This window comes from Artemia sp. Qi Xiang Cuo, chromosome 5 (genome assembly GCF_049724085.1).
Source record: "Artemia sp. Qi Xiang Cuo chromosome 5, ASM4972408v1, whole genome shotgun sequence".
Taxonomy (NCBI): domain Eukaryota; kingdom Metazoa; phylum Arthropoda; class Branchiopoda; order Anostraca; family Artemiidae; genus Artemia; species Artemia sp. Qi Xiang Cuo.
The window spans coordinates 28,748,954-28,771,531 of NC_142798.1; the positions used below are offsets into that span (position 1 = coordinate 28,748,954).

General features: G+C 34.2%; 1 protein-coding gene across 3 annotated transcripts in view; it reads left to right on the forward strand.

The window, feature by feature from the left end:
- NaPi-III (Na[+]-dependent inorganic phosphate cotransporter type III) overlaps positions 1–22,578 on the forward strand; it is a 163,317-nt gene that overhangs the window by 57,828 nt on the left and 82,911 nt on the right. For all 3 annotated transcript variants that reach the window (XM_089089477.1, XM_089089476.1, XM_089089478.1), the window contains exon 4: positions 3,288–3,386. In XM_089089477.1, the coding sequence (XP_088945603.1) occupies positions 3,288–3,386 (99 nt within the window). The remainder of the gene's footprint in view (positions 1–3,287; positions 3,387–22,578) is intronic.

The window sequence follows — 22,578 nt, forward strand, 5'->3', positions numbered from 1 at the left end:
AGCGGCTGGTGACAATTGCTGGAAATAGAGACGATAATTTGCAGTCATACTTTGAGTATGAATTGTGCTCGCCACCTCCGTCACTTTTTGAAGCACACTGACTTCCACGATTAGCCGATAAGCCTGCCCTTACCAACGCGATGCGGCGTCTAGTTGTAGAGCAGCAGCCAAAAACTGAAAACTTCATCAAAGATTTCAGTGATAAGCATAGTTCTCGATGGTGGGGCACTGCTTCAGCGAATCCCTTGCATCATAGCCATGACCAGTGAGTACCTGACCAAAGCTGGGTGTCAGGTAGAAGGTATACCAGGCAGAAGGTGACGCTGATCTTCTCATTGTTGTAACTGCAGTTCGACCTGCTTCTTTTATGTCTACTGTCCTGGTTGGAGAAAACACAGATGTGTTCATACTCCTGTGTTATCACGCACAGAAAGGTAGCCAAGCGACCTACTTTTACTCTGAGCCTTGAGCTGGAATCTCAAAGAATAAAATTTGGAATATAAATGCAACAAAACTCAAACTTGGATCTCGTATATGTAGCACAATCCTGTATGTCCACGCCTTCCTTGGGTGCGATTCAACTTCTCGTATTTATGGCATTGGGAAGTCAACGGGACTACAGCTTCTGATAAAAAAGAATGAGTTTTGCTAATCTGCTAAAGTTTATATGGACCCACTATCCAGCAAGCACGAGATTTCAGCAGCTGGGGAAAAAGCAATGATGCTTTTATATAAGTCCCCAGGCTCAATTTCAACGCTCAATCAGTTGCGTCACCTCAAATTCATCGAGAAAGTTACAGCATCTGCTTCGTATGTTGAGTCTAAAGTTGTTCCTCCCACCAGTGATGCTTGCAGCTTCCACTCATTTCGAGTTTATTTGCCACTTAGATCATGAAAAACCCTGGAATGTAATATCGACCCAACCCAGTTCGGTAATTCAGAATAGACTATATTGCCCTATTTTTGGGGAACTCCCAGCTGCCCCCAACTCTCTCCTTGCAGTTTTCAGTTTTTCACTGTAACTGCAAAACCAACTGCTCAAATATGCGATGCACTTGCAAAAGAAATGGCATTAAATGCACCTGGGCCTGTGGACCTTGCAAAGGAAGAAGTTGTGCTAACTGTGTTACAACTGAGTTTCTCGGAGCTGATGATCTGGAAGATAACGAAGATATGTGAATATTGATAATTCGATTTTTTTATGACACTTTTATAGTGTGTAACTGAAAAAGTCGAGAATGTTTTAATCGTTAGTTAAAACATCGAACTGGGTGTTAGTTCCCATTCTAAAATTTAAAGCCGATTACTTTGATACTCAGAATGGTTTAATGCTAATGGGACTTTCCCCAAAAAGTCTTATTTTGAAGTTCAACTAAAGATGATTTTTACAATCACCATGATCCACTACCCTATTCTAGAAGTCAATTTTGTTGCTGTACGCCTTTATATGTAAAAACGAATTCACCTCATCAAAATCAACCTCAACCTAAAAAAACCTAATTTTTAGTTTTACATTCATATAAAGGTGATTTTTCACCTTCTTAAAATCAACCTCAACCTCAAAAAACCTTAGTTTTAATTTTACGTTCAAATAAAAGTCATTTTCATAATCACCGTGACCTATTACAGCTTTCTAGGCATTAATTTCGTTGTTGTACGCCTATATACAAAACACGAAATTCACCCCCTCAAAATCAACCTCAACCTAAAAAAAAACATATTTGTGAAACAGATAGATGAGAAAACTTTGCATATTTTGAATCAGCACATTTTTTTTGGTCGGGTAGTCAAAGAATCTTTTCTCTTGCAATTTGTTCCCGGTCAAACCGTTCCCTTCCTGGACTAATTGGCCAGAAACAGTATTCATTCGTCTGCGATCAATATTGAAAAACGGTTGATGATTCTTCAAGATTTGAGCAGCTTCAACATTCAATCACCAATCAATTTCTCTCCCGAGAAACTTAGAAATTTAGTTACGTCCCATGTTCTTTATAGCGATAAACTATATCTATATTTTCTTTGCAATACATGTATGGTAACATAAATATGCTTAGGTATACACAGGATCAACCCTAGGGGGGGAAGGGGATCCGAGGATTTTCTATGGGGGGATATAGGAGGAACATGTATTTATTAGGATTTCTTTTTATTTTTATGGGACAATTTTCTATTTATAAAGCAGTATTTTTTTTTCGGTAGGGGCTTGTGGTTACCCCTATCCCTCTTTAGTGGGTATGTAAATGTGTACATGTCATTAACATAAGTGTGGCTTTTATATTTGTACAATGTAATACACTTCATTTGTGGCATATTTGTATTGATAAAAATCCATCATTTTTCGTACTCTCTTGACGGTGATTCATATTAACTGACGGTGTTAAAAAAACAGTAGGCTGGGCAAACTGTAGATACATTTAGATAAATTCTAAATTTATCTACAGTGGCTGGGTACTTCCAAATATGTACTTTTTGTTATCATAACACTTTGAGAATGAACATTTTGAGTGGCTAAGGGCTCACTTTTTGGTTCATAGAAGTTTCGGCATGACTTAGGTTCAAACAAGGTGCAGTATGACAACCTTTTTGCTAAAAGGTTGGTGGGGAGATACGGGGGGGGGGGTATTTTGGATTATAAATTGGTTAGGCGCGAAATACACAACCACGTGGCTCTCTACCCTGAGAAACTCTGAGGCTTCACACAAATCTTTTCAATAATTTGAAGTGAATAGCTATTTCATATTTTTTGCTTGACAGCTTTTTGGCACTATTCGGGCTTAAATCATAGTTTTACAGCATAAAATGGGAAACATAGGCACTTTGCTGTGGCGCAATCTCTTTTGTCACTTGAAAAGCATTTTCAAAGCACCAGTTTAAAGAACTGGTTCCCTTCACCGAGGCTTCTCCCAGTATTGTAAGATTACTCCTTAAAAAGAATATGTTTTTTTTTTGTGGAATGAGGATGGAACATCCATGTAGGGGTTTTTGGGCCCGATGTTCAATTTGGTTTTGTTAATTTTATCTGGATTGTTGTCACTTTTTGTCCCCTTTCCGAAATTAAGCACCTTTTCTCATGCTAATAACTTTGATTGGTAACTATAGCCTAAGCTTGAATAGTTTCTGTATTTGGAATCAACATAAGAATAAAAGTATTTTTTTTACGTTTTAATATAATATTTTTAGTGAATCATTTACTATTCAGGACTATGAACTGTTTGGTTAAGTTGACTAAGAAAATAAGCTTGATTCTTAAAAAAGAAACTACTCTGATGATCAATTTTCTTTAACAGGTTACAAAGTATCAGACACAATGAGAAAAGGAATTTTAGATGTTAATGTATATAACAATTCAGAAGCTGAACTCATGTTTGGAAGTTTGTCTACACTAGGTACGTAGATGGTAAATAAATGCTCTTGACTCTTTTAACTGAAACTTGTTGAATAGGTATTAAGTTAGTTGAGACTTAACAAATTTATAATGTCTATTTGCATAAATTTATTTGAAGTTTCCTTTTTATTATATCACCCTAGTAAGCAGTTAAAATGTTTCCACAAAACCCAGAGGTGTCAAGACGTATTAAATGGTATAAAATCATCCCTTTATTTTTTAGAGATACTTCTTCAAAGTTTTCCTAATATTTTTCAACAATTTGGGGAAGTCAGGCTCTCCTCGCTTCCCCCTTAGATGCCATTCTCACTCTTGACGGGTCTTTTTATTTTCGGACAAGTTTCAACCTATACGATTAACATCTTGAAAATTTAATGTGAAGCGTGAATGTTTTTGTTTGTCTGGAATTTCTAACTAATGATAGCGTAATGTTACTACACTAGAGGTGTTTTTCAGGTTAAAACTGGTATAAAATAAGTTTCTTAATGATAAAACTATATTAGCTTGAAAAAAAAAAGTTACTTTTATTTTGCCTTTAAAATATAAATGGTATTGGTATCAAACCTGCTTCAGAAACTTCTATTATAGCATGAATAACCCTAAACATTTGAAACTTGTACCTGAATTAATGGGTTTCAAGAAAAATACTTTTTACTTTGTTGAAGGTGATACCAACGAAGAATTGTTAGTGAAAAATGTTGCCTTAACTATATCTCGGTTGACAGGTTATACAACCCGACCTGTTCCTTAACGAGCCTTAGCAACAAAAAATATTTCTGAATGTACCACACCTTTCCATATGCTAGCATAATGTTCAGTCTTCTTTCTAATAATGCCTACTGTGCCAGAAATTTACCGACTCTGATGCAAAGCTTTGGTCACTTATCAGCCCGAATGCTGATGGGTCACTCACTTACTGGTACGTGGTGTACATCTCGAACCGCCACTTATTTCGTCATACGGATACACTTAAGTGACGCTTTGCGCACGGTACCTGGCACGCGATGTTTAAAGTGGGTAACCAGACCATGATGATACGGTCTTGCAGAGTCAAAGGGTAAACATGAAGGGAATGTTCATCGACCTTCCTATTTCATAACATATTCTATACAGTCTATAGTCATTAAATGTAATGAATCATGAAATAGAACGACCGTACCCTCTGTTGCAGCTCAAAACGTCCTCCGCCAATTTAATTATGATTCTACCCTCCCTCACTCTTCATCGAACCTCTCAAGGGACCATTCACTTTCAACAATCGTGCAAATCATGTGGTGCGTGGTGAAAGTGTTCCACGTGCTATACAAGGAGGCGCTGTATGGCGAGAATGTTTTATTTAGGGCGTCAGCTATGCCACGCGTGGTGGTACAAGTGGCACTCCGAGATAAACACCAAATGGTGGAGAACATGCTATCCCTCGCACTGTCTGCAAATCTCTGAGCCTAATTTGGTTTTAAGCAGGTGGGTGCAAAGAGGTATTAAAATCTATTTTTTGGCTCAAAGTTACAACCATAATTAGAAGCTGCATCTGGAAACCCCGCCCCACGGTCCATGCCTCTATTCTCTGGCTGTCACGGAGAAACTTGGTGCTTAGTCCCTTTGACAGGGTATGTTCTATGTATACTGGAATAGATACTTCGATCCTTGCCTCTCTCTGCCTTCGGCCTAGCCACACATATGCAGGGAGGCACTTGTTTCAGCCGGAAATGGGAGAGAGCTGAAGAGCAGGGTTGATCATATGAAAAGTAAAGAAAACTATAGCAACCTTGTTAACCTACTAGGGTGGAGGGGGGGGGGGGTGCAGGAGAGGGGGCGTGTATTCCCTTAACCCACCTTTGTAACTGCTTGCCTTGCCTCTTGTACTTTGGAAGATGTGTCTGGTACAACCATTCTGCCTCCATACCAATGAACCTCTGGTGTACGTAAAATCCTTATTGCGCCGCAGTCTCTTGGTCAAATCTTCAAAATACATTTTTGGTTGAATTTTCGTCCTTCTTTCTCGCGCGATCCGCCCTAAGTAATTTCTTATGGGTAGTTCGAAAAAAAAAAGAATCCATTGAAAGCCTTCTTGAACTAAGTTATCATGGGCACCCATAGGCTGAATTTTAGGGGGGGGCAAAATATTGAAATATACGTTATATCCTTGAATATCCGTATATTCTTCCAATTTCATTCGAGGGCACCTTATTGTACAAACACATGATTTTCTCTTTTAAAATGTAAAATGTAATTTTGATATTGCCCTTGCTTTCAAAACCAACAATAACAGATAAAAAACATAATGGTGGCAGAATATTTTGCCGACATCGGTGGTTTGTGCTAAAAATCACATTTGCCCTCTTAGCAAAATTCTCTGTTGTGAACCACGTGAGTGAAATGAAATAAACCACATGAAAATGAAATGAGTGAAACTGGAGTTTGCAACATAATCACAAATTTTTAATCATTAAAAAATAGAAAAATAAAAAACGTATTTAAGATTTGGATTTATCCAAATCTCAAAAAAATTTATTTAACTGATGGAAAAAAACTTACACATGATTCTAAAATCACAAAATTATGAATTTTCAGAAAAAGTAAGTTCCAGGTTTCGGTTCAGTTCGTAAGCTTTGCCTATAGCTACCTCTTCTAAATCGAACTCTTGTGCTCTACACCTGTGAATGATTGATAAGCTCAAGTTTGATAGGCGTTCCTCGCTTATAGTGTTCCTAGGCCATGTTTTAATTCGCCTCAGGGTGCTGAAGAATCTCTCCACAGTACATGTTGTTGGTGGGATGGTTCGATAGTTAACAAGGGCTCTCATAATTGAAGGGAAAAATGAAGTTTCAGACAAGAGATCTATGAGATTCACTTCCTCACCACAGTCTTTGTTTTTCCACACATCGTACCACGTTCTTGCTTCCACTTCTAAATTTTCATTGTCATAGAACTTAGATAGATCTTTCATAGCATTAACAAATGTATCCTTCTCCGTGTTTTTTAAAATGTTGGGATGAATAAAATTCCTTTGAACGGGGTTTTGTTGTGGTTTGGTCATTGTATATCAATTCAAGAGACACAGTTAACGAGTCCAAATAAGGAATAAAAACAGATAACCTATACTAATATTGGATTACTCATAGAAATGTTTGTGCGATGAGTTTGTCTTGCGATTGTCCTAGGTGTTTTGATTTCAATTTCCAGTAAATCACAGGTTTCTTGCAATTCCGTGAAAGTTCCTTCAAAGTCCGTGACTACTTCTACTCTCTACTTTTGAAAAACCATAGCAATTTCTCTTTTACGTGCATATATACAACATGTAGGTCAAAATCGACGGACTGCATTTTGTTTACAACTGGCTCAAGGTATGAAGAGTATCTGGAAATGATTTTTAGACATACGATAAAAACTACTGATGATATTGCAATATCCAACTGAAAAGCTTGTGAACGCGTTTCTTGGTTCGCCTCATTTTCAGTGGAAAGTTGACTCAAAGCTTCCTTGATGGCAATAAAATTATTTGAAAAGTTGCGTATGCATCTCTACTTCTCAGACCACCTGTGTTTCACACAGAATAGAAATTTTTGGGATCTTTTTCCTTCTAAGAGCGCTCTCCCTGAAGAATCGGATCACTTTTTTTATTGTGCCTATTGTGTTTCTAATTGCTGGTACAATATTGAGGTTATGGACTACTAAATTTAATCTATGAAAGGCAGAGTGAAAATACACAGCTTTTTGATATTTTCCCCGGATTCTTCGTTGAACTCCAGTATCTTTCCTGGCCATCGTTGAACATCCATCAAATCCTAAACCAATTAGCTTTGTCATGTCTAGTCCTATCTTGTCTGTGAAATGCAAAATTGCATCAGCAATACTTCCTGCATCTAATTTTTCAAGTTCGGCAAACCCCACAAATTCTTCTTTGATCACCCATCCAACGTTTGAATCCGTTTTATGTAACGTACCCCTATTGACATCTGCTCTTTCCCACTAATATCAGCAGTCTCATCTGCTAGCAAAGAGAATGCTTGGCTATCATTTACTGCTTTGACTATTGTATCTTGTAGTATAGTCCCACAAATATTTATTAGCTCATTTTGGACTCTCTGAGATGTATATTTAGCTTTTCCTGAATGTGCCGTTATGTGGTCTTTAAGGACTTGATCTCCTGCTTCAATGCGAAAACGAAGCAGGTCTTGAAAGTTTCCTCCCTTTGAATGATTTCCACGGAGAACAATGTCGTGAGTATCACAAAATATGATTGGTTTTAAAATTGATGTAAGTTTGCTTCGGTTTATCTGTATAAGATCAGATATAACAGAATCCAGTTGTTCTTTGATGTCTTTTTTCTTCATCGTCATTGAATCACAGAAGTTATTAGCATCAATTACAGCTTCGTGGTGCCACGTGGATTTGCCATGATTCCCTGCGTCTTCCTCAAAATTTTTGAAGTCCTTGTGAGCTTTTATCACGAAAGAGCCGAAAATGTCTCTCTTCAAGAATGGCTTAAATAACACACAATATTTACAAATCCCGCCTTTTAGTGAAGTCGAATACACTAACCATGGATAAGCATACAACCAGCTTTCCTTAAATTTATAGGCATCTTTACCAATAATAGAAACATCTTTCTTGAAATCATGAGAATAACAGTTTACACTTGGGTTTGTCAGCAATTCGTATTTTTTACAATCAGAAATACCTGGCTTTTCCAAAAAGCTCCCTGAATCAACACTTTCAACCGAACTGTCATTAACATTCGTGTTTTTGGATTGTAAGGATTGCTGAAACTCAACAAATCTTCTTGAAGTTGAAGGTTGTTCCATTACAGTTTCTTTGGCTGTTGATGACGAGACATCTAAATCAGACAACTGCAGATCTTTTTTATTTTCTGGAGGCGAGGTTTCCTCAAACTCAGCCTTTTTTATATTTTGTGATTCAAAAAACTTCCGGATATCCATTTTTCTAAAAATAAAGAAAATATATCAATTAGAACTGCTTCATTAGTAATTTGGAGCTAGGGTTTTGCTTGAGCAAGGAATGATTTCGAATTAAATGCAACGAATTTTATAGGAAACAGCAAACTTGCAAATAAGTAATGTAGGTGCCATTAATCAAAGCCATCAGGGCTTTTAATAACATCTGCAACGATTTCTGCGAATTAATGAATATTCTTCGGCAAGCGTATATTAAAATACCAGGAATTAAGTAAAAAAAATAGTTTTTTTCACCTGAAATTAAGGAGCACAATTAAAACTTAAAACGAATAGAAATAAACCTTTAAACACCTGACTATTCACGCTAAGATTTTTTAGTACTTTTAAAAAAGCTTATTATTTTTCTAATTAAATAACAGTTGTGTTTCAGGAATCGTTCTAACAGAATAGGGACAAAATTCAAACTTTAGCGTAAATAACGTGGTTTTAAAGAAGAGACAACGACAACCCCCCTCATATATGTAATAATTCTTGTTCGTTTTAATGTTCCTCCTAAGACCTATTTTCAGATGAAAAAAACTTTTTTGATATTTACGGTTAGAAGAGTGTATGGTACTTAGGTATTAGCCAGAAAACACACGAGAAATTGTATAGCGAACATGATACAACAAACTAGTTAAGCAGCTTCTTTATCAAGAAAATTCCTTGGGCGCTCTAGGCAAAAAGGGGTTTCTCACTCCGTGAACAATATTTAAACTTTAGTTTGTTGGGGTTGTGGGGCAAAAAAAGGTACCTAGGTTAGGTTATGTATTTGATTCATACTATGCTTTACCCCCAATCCCACCCCTCCTATGTGCAAATATATAGCCCAAATTTGTTTCTAAGCTATTGTATTTTCATCATATTTTGATTTACTTCATTAGCATTAACCAAACTTCACCTCTCGCGTGTTTTCTGGCTAATACGTAAGTACTGGTTGTATTTAGGGAGAGTTATTAAGAAGAAATTCAATTATAAAACTTTTAAATTCTATTGTTTCTATCTCAAGAGCCTTCATACAGGGTTACTAATTGTTCAAGCATTAGAAGTTGTAAAGATATGCCTGAATATTTAAACAAATTTACTAGGCTATCCCTAATTTGAGCAAAATATCTTTTCCGTTAAATTTTCTTCGCCTACCTAACAGCTTCGCAAGACTGTAAAAAGATCCTAAACTGCAATTTAAAATGTTAAGCATACCGAAAATATTGCACGGGTGAAGAACCAGAATAATAATTGTGAGGGAAGGGGAATACGTTTGAAGGGAGAAGGTGGCATGACAAGTACAATTCTCAGATAATAAAGAACTTAATTTTTACACACCAAATGAAACAAAATTTAAACGGTAAGAATTCGTGGAAAAAAGATCAGTGCTTTCCGAGTATGTCGGTCTTTCTAAAAAGTCCAGTTTGGTTAATGCTAATGAGATAAAATAAAATAGGATGAATATATAATAGTTTAGAAACAAATTTGGGCTATATATTTGCAAATTAGGAGGGTTGGGGCTGGGGGTAGATAATAGCATATATTAAATACGTAACCTAACGTAACCTAGGTACCTTCCCCCCCCCCGCCCCAAAAAAAATACAGTTTAATATCGTATAATAAATGAAAACCACGCTATCAATGCCTACTTTATAGTGTTTAACACGTCAAAAACTGGTTTTATCATTGTCTACTCTATAGCGGTTAACCCGAAAGGCCCACACAATGGGAAAGTACCAAAAGATAAATTCCTTCAGTATATCATGCGTTCACTCATTAGGTATTAAACATTAATACAGTATGTACAAAACCAAAGTAGCAAAAAAAAAAATGAACTTACGATTCGGCTTTCAAAAGAATTCTCCTCTAGATGTTCAATTTCAGAACTCAAAATACAACTGAAGAATCCAACTTCAAATAAAATTCTTCAATAGTTTTGATCACGACCACGAATGATGTAGAATCGTATAGCATTAGGAATACTACATTTGAATCGAAATGGTTTAGTCTCATTTCAGAAATAGAATACTTTTGTAAGAACCTGTTTGAAGAACAAGAACCGTCTATCATTTGTATGCATTGTAAAACAACAGAAAAATTAACGAGCAAGAGAGTAAGGCAGTGAAAAAACGCATGGCAAGTAAAGTAATAATCGCTAGGGATGGATAGTCATTAGTGATAGATCACTGGGGGTGGTAACGTGATTGGGTGATTTTCGGGGAACAGTATTTTTTTTCGGGGAACCACAGAGATTTCGGGGAAATCCCCAAAAATGCGGGGATATTAGAAGCCGTGAACGCCACGCAACCTTATTTCTGTAAATTTAAACGGGAATATAGGCCTATATACCTAAAATGAAGATTAATAACTAAAAAATTACGAACATTTTGCGCGTTTTTTTACCTTTAAAACTTTAGCAGAAATCCGAATGTGCCTCAAACTTACAGGGCTCTTATTTGAGATACCCAAAACATATTTGAACTTTTTCAGCTTTTGACGATCTTTCGGGTAGCAAATGTCTTATTTACCTGGTCTAATTGGCACTTCCAATGCTATATATAATAGAAATCTCAAAACAAAAATGTAAGGCAACGTAATTCAGCCAGGGGGGGGGGCCTCCCCCCCCTTATGGGCGCCCATGTAAGTTATCTAGATGCAATGATGTTTAAAAGCCTCTGAGGCTATGGGCTAATTCCCAAGCTCTTTAAATTTGTCACTAATAAATTTTTGAGTGTAATTTGGTCTACAATACAAATATAATCAGAAGAAAAGCGGTGTAGTTGACAAAGAAATTTACCAAACATTGCTTAGTAAATGCTCTGAATTTCCAAGGCAAGTCTCGTCACAAAAGGAGACTGAAGCTGAAATATGGTTTGACCCGTCTAAGGTCCCTAGCAGTGCCTTGAATTGACTTGGGATTGAGATTATTGTCTAATTAATTAATTGTGTCTGCCAGTAATTAATTGTATAATTTCTAAAGGAAAGTTATAATTTCTTTGGGTTAGAAAAATTTTTCCTAACCCAAAGTTTTTCCAAAGCAGAAAATCAAACCAAATAAAAAAAAACACACCAAATTTGCGCTAAGGAAAAGAGCCTATTGTATTTCAACTTGGAAGAACCTAAACTGTAAATTGTAACTCAATAATTAAAACTTAATAGGGGATATCGTTATTTAATGCCTAAAGTTGTGACTTACCTCTATCATAGCAAATAATTAAAAACAAAACAAGCAATTTTACTGTCAACTAATTTGGCTGAATCTTCTATTGTTGATTTAGACAATTAATTGATTTACTCTGCCGTCATGTGACCTGGGCAGTTTTGTTTTTATTCTAGCCATTTTAAATCTGACAGACCTAGCATCTAGATCCAAAGAATATATTGGCATGATCCCAGTTTCTTTTTGAGTATCTCTTCCAACTTATGAGCCCCTGGATTAGAGTATTAGAATTCAAAGTATGTCGCGTGGAGGAAAATTTGCGTCCTGAGTGATATAAACTGCATGAAGGAGCATTGTACAGTTGTCAAGATTTGTTTGACTCCAGCTATTATCGGTCACCGGTCACGTTGATAAAGGCACCATCTCTTCAACGTATCATGATTTTGTTATTTTCTCCTTTTTAAGGGGACAGTTATTTTATTTTCTAGTGAAGATAAAATGAATAAAAATTTTGGTTATTTTTTCGAGATTCATTGTGCTGATTTTCTAAAAAAAAACTTATTACTGCTGCTTCAAAAAATCTTCAAATGTTCGTCCATTTTTTTTTTTTCTCAATTTATTTTCCAATCTGAAATATTATTGATGGCAACAAGAAAGACGAATTAAACAATTTTACTATTCAGTTCAGAAAGACAAAACGACAGTAAGTGAGAAAGTAAGACAGAATCTGGCCTTAATACTGAAAGAGGTTTTTCTCGATATATTTTTTAAGTTCGAATTCCTATTGATTGAAAAATGAAAGGCAAATAAAATAATTTTACTATTCAGTTTAAAAAAAGAAAGAGAGGGAAAAGAGTGAGTCATGCAGAAAATGTGAATGCAGAATAAAGCCATTGTTTTCTGTTTCACTAAAGGACACAATTATTAACTTGATCAAAAGAGGCACCGAGTCTTTGCTTGTAGAAGTTCCCTCTTTCCTTTATTCTCTTTACACAATTACTCTCTTAATTACACTCTTTACACAATATTCTCTTTACTTTTCTCTTTATTCTCTTTACTTTATTCCCTATACTACATAGAAAATACATATGTTATTTGAATTTTCCGTTTGCTATCTATAATTTTTTCCTAGTCTGTCCAAAATGGTTTATTGATCGGCGTCTTTCCCTTCGTAAATTAGGAACTTTCTAGATTATAATCAAAATAAGGAGCAAAAGGAAATTTTTCTGTCGTCACAAATTCTCGGCAACATTCTTACCTATTAGGAATAGGTTTTGTTTTCTAAATGTCGAAATAAAAGGTTTCAATGAACATTGATATACACAGGTGAGACCTGCAATGGACTTCATCGTTTTTTTTTGGGGGGGGGGGGGGGGGAAAAACATTTTTTTTTATCTTAATGATTTTAATATTTCTTGGACAAAAACGGGTTCTTTCTGACCGAACTCGGAGGCAACTATTCGAAAGGTATTTTATATCCAGTAGTCAAACAAGAAACACTTCTATGTAATTTTACACAATATAGGCCTTTGGTGGGGCAACTCGCATGAAAGTAATGTTTAAAATTTCTGCGAGAACTTTACTGGAACGAACCACTTGCAACGTCGGTTACAAAAGCAAACTGAAATGCTACTAATTGAACTCGAAGTCTCTTTCTTGCCTCGAGTCATTAGTATCTACGGTACATGTTAATCATACGGAACATACTCAAGAATTACGCTTAGGTTAGATCTCAGAAAACTGGTTTCGAAGACGTGACGGGTGATACAATGTATTGGACCTAGACAGACTGACAGAACGCATCGGACACCCCCTAATGTGCAAATATATAGCCCAAATTATATTATTATATAAACTAAAGATTATATGAAGGTTATACTTCATTAGGATTAACCTAACTTTACTTCTTGAGTGTGTCCCGTATTATTAACAAGTACCGTATGTACTTTAGATCCGGTTCTTAATTTATATCTTTACTTGTTGAATTTCGTACGTTTCATGATAAACGTTTAATAACCTGTAGTATTCCAGACAGTGATGTCAATTTTATTCAAGTAGCTCAAGAAATCATAATTGCGTCATTAGAAGGTCCATGCACCATACGAATGGATGCTATTGGTTTCTTATAATTGGCTCTTGAGACTGAAAAGAAAATTACTGTATTGATAGAATAGCTGAGCGTCTAAAATTAATATAAATTTACTGGGTCACGTCCAGTAGCCATTGTTTATTTTTGGGAAAGGGTTGTAGAAGTTCGTTTAATATATCCGACAGATGTACAGAAAACTAGCGTTATCATCGGTTTGATGTGAACTGTACCAGTTTTCTGAATAAAAGTGTACCACGAGAGGATAATTTGTACCACCTGAACAGCAGGTTCCATAACGAAATTTTTTTTTCGATAAACCAAAACTTAAACAGATATCCGAGTCAGGAAGGAGCAAGTAAAATCAAAATGCGCAGGAAAATTTATGTTGTAAGAAAAAAAAAATCCAAATGCACCGCATTGTATCAGGACCTCCAAATTGTACCAGAAAGTGTTCAGTTGTATCGCGTTGGCAACGCTACAGAACAAACGCTCTATTTTGATTCAAGAAAGACCGATTGACTTTGAATAAAGAAGAAGAAAAAATATTCCCTAACTGCTACCATACTAATGCCAAGAGATTGCACATTTTCTGTCACAGATCTCCACCAATACGTGCCTCCAACCCTTCCATTTTGCTTCCTGTATAAACTTCCCTGTTTGTGATGTACCCGAAGTAACAGAATGCAACTTCTTGAGTTAAGCTTCTCAACACTCGGGATTATGTTGAATCTAGACTTTGTGGAATACGATTGCCAAGTTTTCATTTTTTTTTTTCGGACGAGACTGCAAATCATCATTTTAAATTTGATCAGATCTAAGTTGCTAAAATAAAGTAATGATCGTTTCTGAAAAAAATCTTTCAACCTTGCTTCCTGGACGATAGTCCCTGTGAACCAGCTCTGGTTCCCAGCTCCTCAAAGCTGGTGCCTATTCTTTTCTATAAACTTCTGTATTTTTGTTTTGTTTTACTTTTCTACAGATCGTTCTCACCCTGTCTATTTTTCAAAAGCGAGCCAGCAACTTTTCTTTGGGGGCGGGTCTGATAATTTAGAAGAAATGTGCTTTAGTTTCAAGTATTCACATTTCAGTATATTTTATGTGTTTAGAAGTTTTCGTGTTTGGGGGTGGGGATCATCAAACCTTAAGGTATAATTTCCCCTATTAACCCTTTTGTTAAGGGGTGTGTGTCATGGATATTCGTATAATCCTCAGAGAAGCGACTGGTTTAAGAATAAGGCCTCTTTGCAAATAATAGTGACTAAAACTATTATTGGAAATGGAGAATTTGTGTAGATTGATATGTCTAGTTTTTACTAAAAAAAGAATCTACAAATTGGAAATTGTGAAGCTTTTAGAAAATTACGAGGTACTTGTGTATTACACAGAACACACCCAAAAAGGGAAGTTAGGTTAATCCTAATGAAATATACCAAAATATAATGAAAATATAAAAACTTAGTAATAAAATCATGGAAATTGCAACAAAGAATCATGGGAAGGAGGCCGCATAGAACGCATTAAATCAAACAGTTCGTGGTAACGAACTGTAAGTAAGGAGCGACCCGGCTCAATGGTAACCGAAACTCTAGAAAACGGGTTTTTGATACCAATAGATATATCAAAAGAATCAGATTTCAATGCTGATTTCAAATATATAACTTTCATCAAGTTTAGTGCTACCCATCAAAAGATACGTGCCTGAGAATTTTTGGCTGATTTTCAAAAAAAGAGCAAAAGACCCCCTAAAAAATATAGAACCTTAATGAAAATTACTCCATCAGATTCAGCGTATCGAAAAACCCTACTGCAGAAGTTTTAAGCACATATCTGCAAAAGCGTGGAATTTTGCATTTTTTGCCAGAAGAAAGATCACGGATGCGTGTTTATTTGTTGTTGTTTTTTTTTCCCAGGGGTGATCGTATCGACCCAGTGGTCCTAAAATATTGTGGGAGGGCTCATTGGAACGCAAATTAAAAGCTATAGTGCTCTTTCTAAGTGACAAAAAAAATGGAGGGCAACTAGGCCCCTTCCCACGCTTATTTTTTTCCCTAAATCACCCAATCAAAATTTTGAGATAGCAATTTTGTTCAGTATGGTCGAAAATATAATAAATATGTCTTTTAGGGTGACTTAATCCCCCGAAGTTCCCAGAGGGAGGGCTAAAAGTTATGAACTTTACCCAATGTTAACATATAGTATTGGTTATTGGGAAGTATACAGAAGTTTTCAGGAGTTTTTTTTCTGGTTGTGGGAGGGAAGGGTGGGTCGGTGGTTATGTTGGAGGATCTGTTCATGATGGAAGTTTTCATGGGGGAAGGGAAATTGCCATGAAGGGGGCGCCGGACTTGCCAGCATTATTTATTTGTTATTGGGAAGTATACAACAGTAGTAAGGGCATAGGCACTTGAAAGTATACACGCGAATATACGCCTGAGGCATAGATATGTGTGTGTACTTTAAACGAATTGGGGTTACCAGGGTCATTTGCAAAGAGGTATCATTTCTATAGAAGGTATAGTAATTTGAAATATCATATGGAATTTGCTTGAAGGTATATACTTTGCTTACGTGCCCGTACCAAACAGGTTGTGTGCGTACTTTCAAGTAATTGGGTTACCAGGGAAATTTAATACCGTGAAGAATAATGAAAAGTTTTTTCTTCCGTATATTTCTATTTAATTATATACAAGTTTTTTTTTTTATTTTAAATAAGTTGTAATTAATCTTTCATTTTTTTTGTAGGTTTTTTTTTTTAAAAAATTTGCATTTAGTTTAATTGTTTTCATTAATATTAATATTCATGACTTTTAAAATGTTAATTAATTATTTATTTTACGAGATTTGCGAATTTTTTTTTTTAGAAAAGATATTTTCGAAAAGATATTTGCGTAGACGCTTACAAGGGACATTGCTAGAAAGTATTCAATAGCTTAATTGAAAAGTAACGATAGAATGACATTGTGACTTGACCTAGCTTTACCTCGCCGATGTGGTCTGTATAATACTTAATTAACTTTTTAAAAATATTGACAATTTAAAAATAACTTGCTGAAATGTGTTCGGAGGGGGGGGTGGTGCATAGCGGGGAGAGGTGCACTAGGGATCAGATACAGAGCAGCCACGGGCCCGGCGGGCTTTCGGTTAGCCCCGGGGTCAGGTCCATGGGGGGTTCAGTTGCCTGGCGCCTATCCCTTTTTCCTTTTCGTAAATCGGGCTCACTGTTTTCAAAATACCTTGTTCTTCTGAGTCTTGTAGCAGTTGGTGACTCGATATTAAACATAATGAAATTTTGCACGGAGGTTCAGTTGTACAGGGGTTTCAGTTATACAGGGGTTCAGTTACATGGGGGTTCTTTGTGTTAAATAAGTAGTTTTTGTATCTTTTAAAAGAACTTTACGGGGATTGAGAGACTCAGTTGCCTAATTCCGTGTGATTTTTCTTTACTTGTTGGTCATTAAAAACGAAATTTTTGTGTTAAATAAGTAGTTTTTGTATCTTTTAAAATATCTTTACGGGGATTGAGAGACTCAGGTGCCTAATTCCGTGTGATTTTTGTTTACTTTATGTTCATTAAAAACGAAATTTTTGTGTTAAATAAGTAGTTTTTGTATCTTTTAAAAGAGCTTTTCTGGGATTGAGAGACTCAGTTGCCTAATTCCGTGTGATTTTTGTTTACTTGATGGTCATTAAAAACGAAATTTTTGTGTTAAATAAGTAGTTTTTGTATCTTTTAAAAGAGCTTTACGGGGATTGAGAGACTCAGTTGCCTAATTCCGTGTGATTTTTCTTTACTTGAAGGTCATTAAAAACTAACTTTTATTTTTAAATAAGTAGTTTTTGTGTCTTTTAAAAGAGCTTTATGGGGATTGAGAGACTCAGTTGCCTAATTCCGTGTGATTTTTCTTTAATTGATGGTCATTAAAATCGAATTTTTAATGTTAAATAAGTAGTTTTTGTATCTTTTAAAAGATATTTAAGGGGATTGAGAGACTCAGTTGCCTAATTCCGTGTGATTTTTCTTTACTTGATGGTCATTAAAAAAGAAATTTTAGTGTTAAATAAGTAGTTTTAGTATCTTTTAAAAGATCTTTACGGGGATTGAGAGACTCAGTTGCCTAATTCCGTGTGATTTTTCTTTACTTGTTGGTCATTAAAAACGAAATTTTTGTGTTAAATAAGTAGTTTGTGTATCTTTTAAAAGATCTTTAGGGGGATTGAGAGACTCAGTAGCCTAATTCCGTGTGATTTTTCTTTACTTGATGGTCATTAAAAACGAAATTTTTGTGTTAAATAATTAGTTTTTGTAACTTTTAAATGAGCTTTACGGGGATTGATAGACTCAGTAGCCTAATTCCGTGTGATTTTTCTTTACGTGATGGTCATTAAAAACGAAATTTTTGTGTTAAATAAGTAGTTTTGTATCTTTTAAAAGAGCTTTACGGGGATTGAGAGACTCAGTTGCATAATTCCGTGTGATTTTTCTTTACTTGATGGTCATTAAAAACGAAATTTTTGTGTTAAATAAGTAGTTTTTGTATCTTTTAAAAGAGCTTTAAGGGGTTTGAGAGACTCAGTTGCCTGATTCCGTGTGATTTTTATTTAGTTGTTTGTCATTAAAAAAAAAATTTTTTTGTTAAATAAGTAGATTTTGTATCTTTTAAAAGAGCTTTAAGGGGATTGAGAGACACAGTTGCCAAATTCCGTGTGTTTTTTCTTTACTTGATTGTCTTTAAAAACGATATTTTTGTGTTAAATAAGTAGTTTTTGTATCTTTTAAAAGAGCTTTACGGGGTTTGAGAGACTCAGTTGCCTAATTCCGTGTGGTTTTTCCTTACTTGGTAGTCATTAAAAACGAAATTTTTTTGTTAAATAAGTAGTTTTTCTATCTTTTAAAAGAGCTTTAAGGGGTTTGAGAGACTCAGGTGCCTGTTTCCGTGAGGTTTATGTTTACGTGGTGGTCGTTAATAACGAAATTTTTGTGTTTAATAAGTAGTTTTTGAATCTTTTAAAAGAGCTTTACGGGGTTTGAGAGACTCAGTTGACTTATTCCGTGTGGTTTTTCATTACTTGGTAGTCATTAAAAACTAAATTTTTTTGTTAAATAAGTAGTTTTTCTATCTTTTAAAAGAGCTTTCAGGGGTTTGAGAGACTCAGTTGCCTTTTTCCGTGTGGTTTATGTTTACTTGGTTGTCTTTAAAAAAGAAATTGTTGTGTTAAATAAGTAGTTTTTTCATCTTTTAAAAGAGCTTTAAGGGGATTGAGAGACTCAGTTGACTAATTCCGTGTGGTTTTTCTATACTTGGTAGTCATTAAAAACAAAATTTTAGTGTTAAATAAGTAGTTTTTGTATCTTTTAAAAGAGCTTTAAGGGGTTTGAGAGACTCAGTTGCCTGTTTCCGTGTGGTTTTTCTTTACTTGGTGGTCATTAAAAACGAAATTTTTGTGTTAAATAAGTAGTTTTTGTATCTTTTAAAAGAGCTTTAAGGGGTTTGACAGACTCTGTAATGCACTAGTTTTTAAGTAAAGACACTCAATATCCTAAAAGTGTTTAATTCAAACTTTTTTAAAACTTCGAAATTTTTCAACTTTATTTATTTTTTCTTTCTGTACATAACTTAAAATGTCAAAATATGCTTACAGTTCTAACAATTGCGCTCTGTGATTGGTCAGAGACACGATGTGACTTTCCCACTGTCATTCTATGACAGGTTATTGACAGCGCTCTGTGATTGATCAGAGACACGATGTGACTTTCACACTGGTATTCTATGACTGGTTATTGACACAACCTAATCTATTGCATGTATTAAATCAGTATTTTTTACGCAGTGGAACGATAAACACATAAGTCATATCTTTAAAAAAAGTGAAGATGGAACATTTTAATAAAGTGTGTTTACATAACAAGGTTATTGTAGCATTGAATGCCGACAAAAAGAAATATTTAAACTTTGAAACAAGTACAGGTGGTAGCACTATTGGAAATGTATGCATGCAGTGTCATGACAGTAAGGAATTAAATTTCTTTGGAATACCGAAAAAATTCAACTCTTATGTTGGTGGTTATGCGAGATTGAGATCTCCAGAGATGATTGCACTTAAAGAGAATGCCAACATAAAAATAATCATTGATGATAGAGGGCAACTCCTTGCTACTGTTGCAGGTAACACATTACCTACTGATACATCCAATCGTCACCTTTCAGGTATTAGGATTCAACGGAAGATCAATAAAAGAAAGGCCTACTCTTCTACTAATATCGTAAACCATATCTTGTCTACGTGCCGAAACTTTTACCTGTGTAAAAATAATGTGATAATAGACAGTGAAATTGCCAGAAAAATAAAAAGGGCATTGTCAGAAAATATCACGATGGAATATATAGATGAATCGATGAAAAACAAAGTACCAGCAAACGTTACTGCTATTGGTCAAACAGTCATTGAACCAAATAATACCAAAGACGAAAAGCATATTGAGCCTGTTGATGAGACACCAGTAAAAATTGTGTATGACTCAAAATGGAATAATAATTATTCTACTGATTACGAACTAAGAGAAGACAATAGCTATAATATCAAGAGAGAACATGGTGAACTATTTTATGGAACAGATTCAAAATGTCCAAAGTTAATTGTTGATATTAATAATGTATCATAATATATTTATTGTATTAATATTCTACATAGCATTATTTCATTAAAAATATATTTTGCATTACATTGTTATGTGTTCATTATTTTTAGAGTAAGCTAGCATATCAAACGTTTAGAATGTCTAATAAAACGTCGGAGATGTAAGAAAAGGAATTTGCATACATCTATTGTCAGACACATGGGGACAAATTTTTCTTGAATTCACCTCCTGGATAAATAAAAAAGACATTTCATTCAAGAAATTATGACGAAACTCTAAGTAAGCTACAAACTCTGTCTTGAAGTTACCTCATGGATACACAATGCAGAAATTTCATTTAAGAAATTATCAAAAATTGTAAGTAAGTAGCAAATTCTTTCAAAAATATGTTAATATGTTTAAGCAATAAATATCTTTAAGCTTAACCCGTCTTTATTCTTTAGAATAGTTTTATTCATTTCATTAAATTATGAAGAAATTGTAAGTAAGTAACAATAGCTTTCTTGAATTCGCTTCCTGGACACAATACAGATATTTAATTCAAGAAATAATAATAAAATCGCAAGTAAGTAATAAAGTCTTTATTTTTTTCCCCTATTGATACACAATACTTAAATTTCATTCAATAAATTATGAATGAATTCTAAATAGGTAACACACTCATGTTACCTCATGGATACACAATGCAGAAATTTCATTTAAGAAATTATCAAAAATTTTAAGTAAGTAGCAAATTCTTTCTTGAATTCGCCTCCTGGGTAAATAAAAAGACAGTTCATTAAAGAAATTATGAAAAAATTGTAAGTAAGTAGCAAATTCTTTCTTGAATTCACCTGCTGAATATACAAAAAAGACATTTCGTTCGAGAAATTATGACAAAATTCCAAGTAAGTAACAAACTCTTTATTGTTTTCATGACTTAGATACACGTTCTAGAAATTTAATTCAAGAAATTATGAAAAAATTCTCAGTAAGTAGCAATTTCTTTCTTGAAGTCAACTCTTGGATACACAATACTGAAATTTCATTTAAGAAATTATGAAAAAAAACAATTTCTTTCTTGAAGTCAAATAATTGATACACAATACATAAATTTCATTCAAGAAATTATGAAAATATTTTTAAGTAAGTAACAAACTCTTTTTGTTTTCACCTCTTTGATATACAGTACATAAACTTCATTCAATAAATTATTAAAAAATCGAAAGTAAGTAACTTTTTTTTCCGTATATCAAAAACAATTTTTACTTAGCTACACGATGTAGAAATTTAATTCAAGAAATTAGGAAAAAATTCTCAGTAAGTGACACTTTATTTATTGAAGTCAACTCATGGATATACAATATGGATATTTTATTCAAGAATTTCATGACTTAGATACACGATGTAGAAATTTGATTCAAGAAATTATGAAAAATTCTCAGTAAGTAACAATTTCTTTCTTGAAGTCATCTCTTGGATACACAATGCGGAAATTTCATTCAAGAAATTATGAGAATATTTGTAAGTAAGTAAAAAACTCTATATTGATTTAACATCTTGGATATACAGTACAGATAAGTCATTCAAGAAATTGTGAAAAAATTGCAAGTAAGTAACTTTTTTCTCTTTATCACAAACAATTTTCACTTAGCTAAATGATGTAGAAATTTAATTCAAGAAATTATTGAAAAATTCTCAGTAAGTAACAATTTCTTTCTTGAAGTCAACTCTTGGATACGCAATACTGAAATTTGATTCAAGAAATTATGAAAAAATTGTAACTATGTAGCAAATTCTTTCTTGAATTTACCTGCTGGACAAACAAAAAGAAATTTCGTTCAAGAAATTATGACAAAATTCTAAGTAAGTAACAAACTCTTTATTGTTTTCACGAGTTAGATATACGACCTAGAAATTTAATTCAAGAAATTATGAAAAATTTCTCAGTCTAAGTAGCAAATTCTTTCTTGAATTCACCTGTTGGATAAACAAAAAAAAAAAACACATTTCGTTCAAGAAATTATGACAAAATTCTAAGTAAGTAACAAACTTTATTGTTTTCACGAGTTAGATATACGATGTAGAAATTAAATTCATGAAATTATGAAAAAAATTCTCAGTAAGTAACCATTTCTTTCTTGAAGTTAACTCTTGGATACACAATACGGAAATTTCATTCAAGAAATTATGAAAATATTTTTAAGTAAGTAACAAACTCTTTATTAATTTAACCTCTTGGATATACAGTACAGATACTTCATTCAAGAAATTATGAAAAATCGCAAGTAAGTAGCTTTTTTTTCTTTATCACAAACAATTTTCACTTAGCTACATGATGTGGGAAATTTAATTCAAGAAATTATGAAAAATTTTCAGTAAGTAACA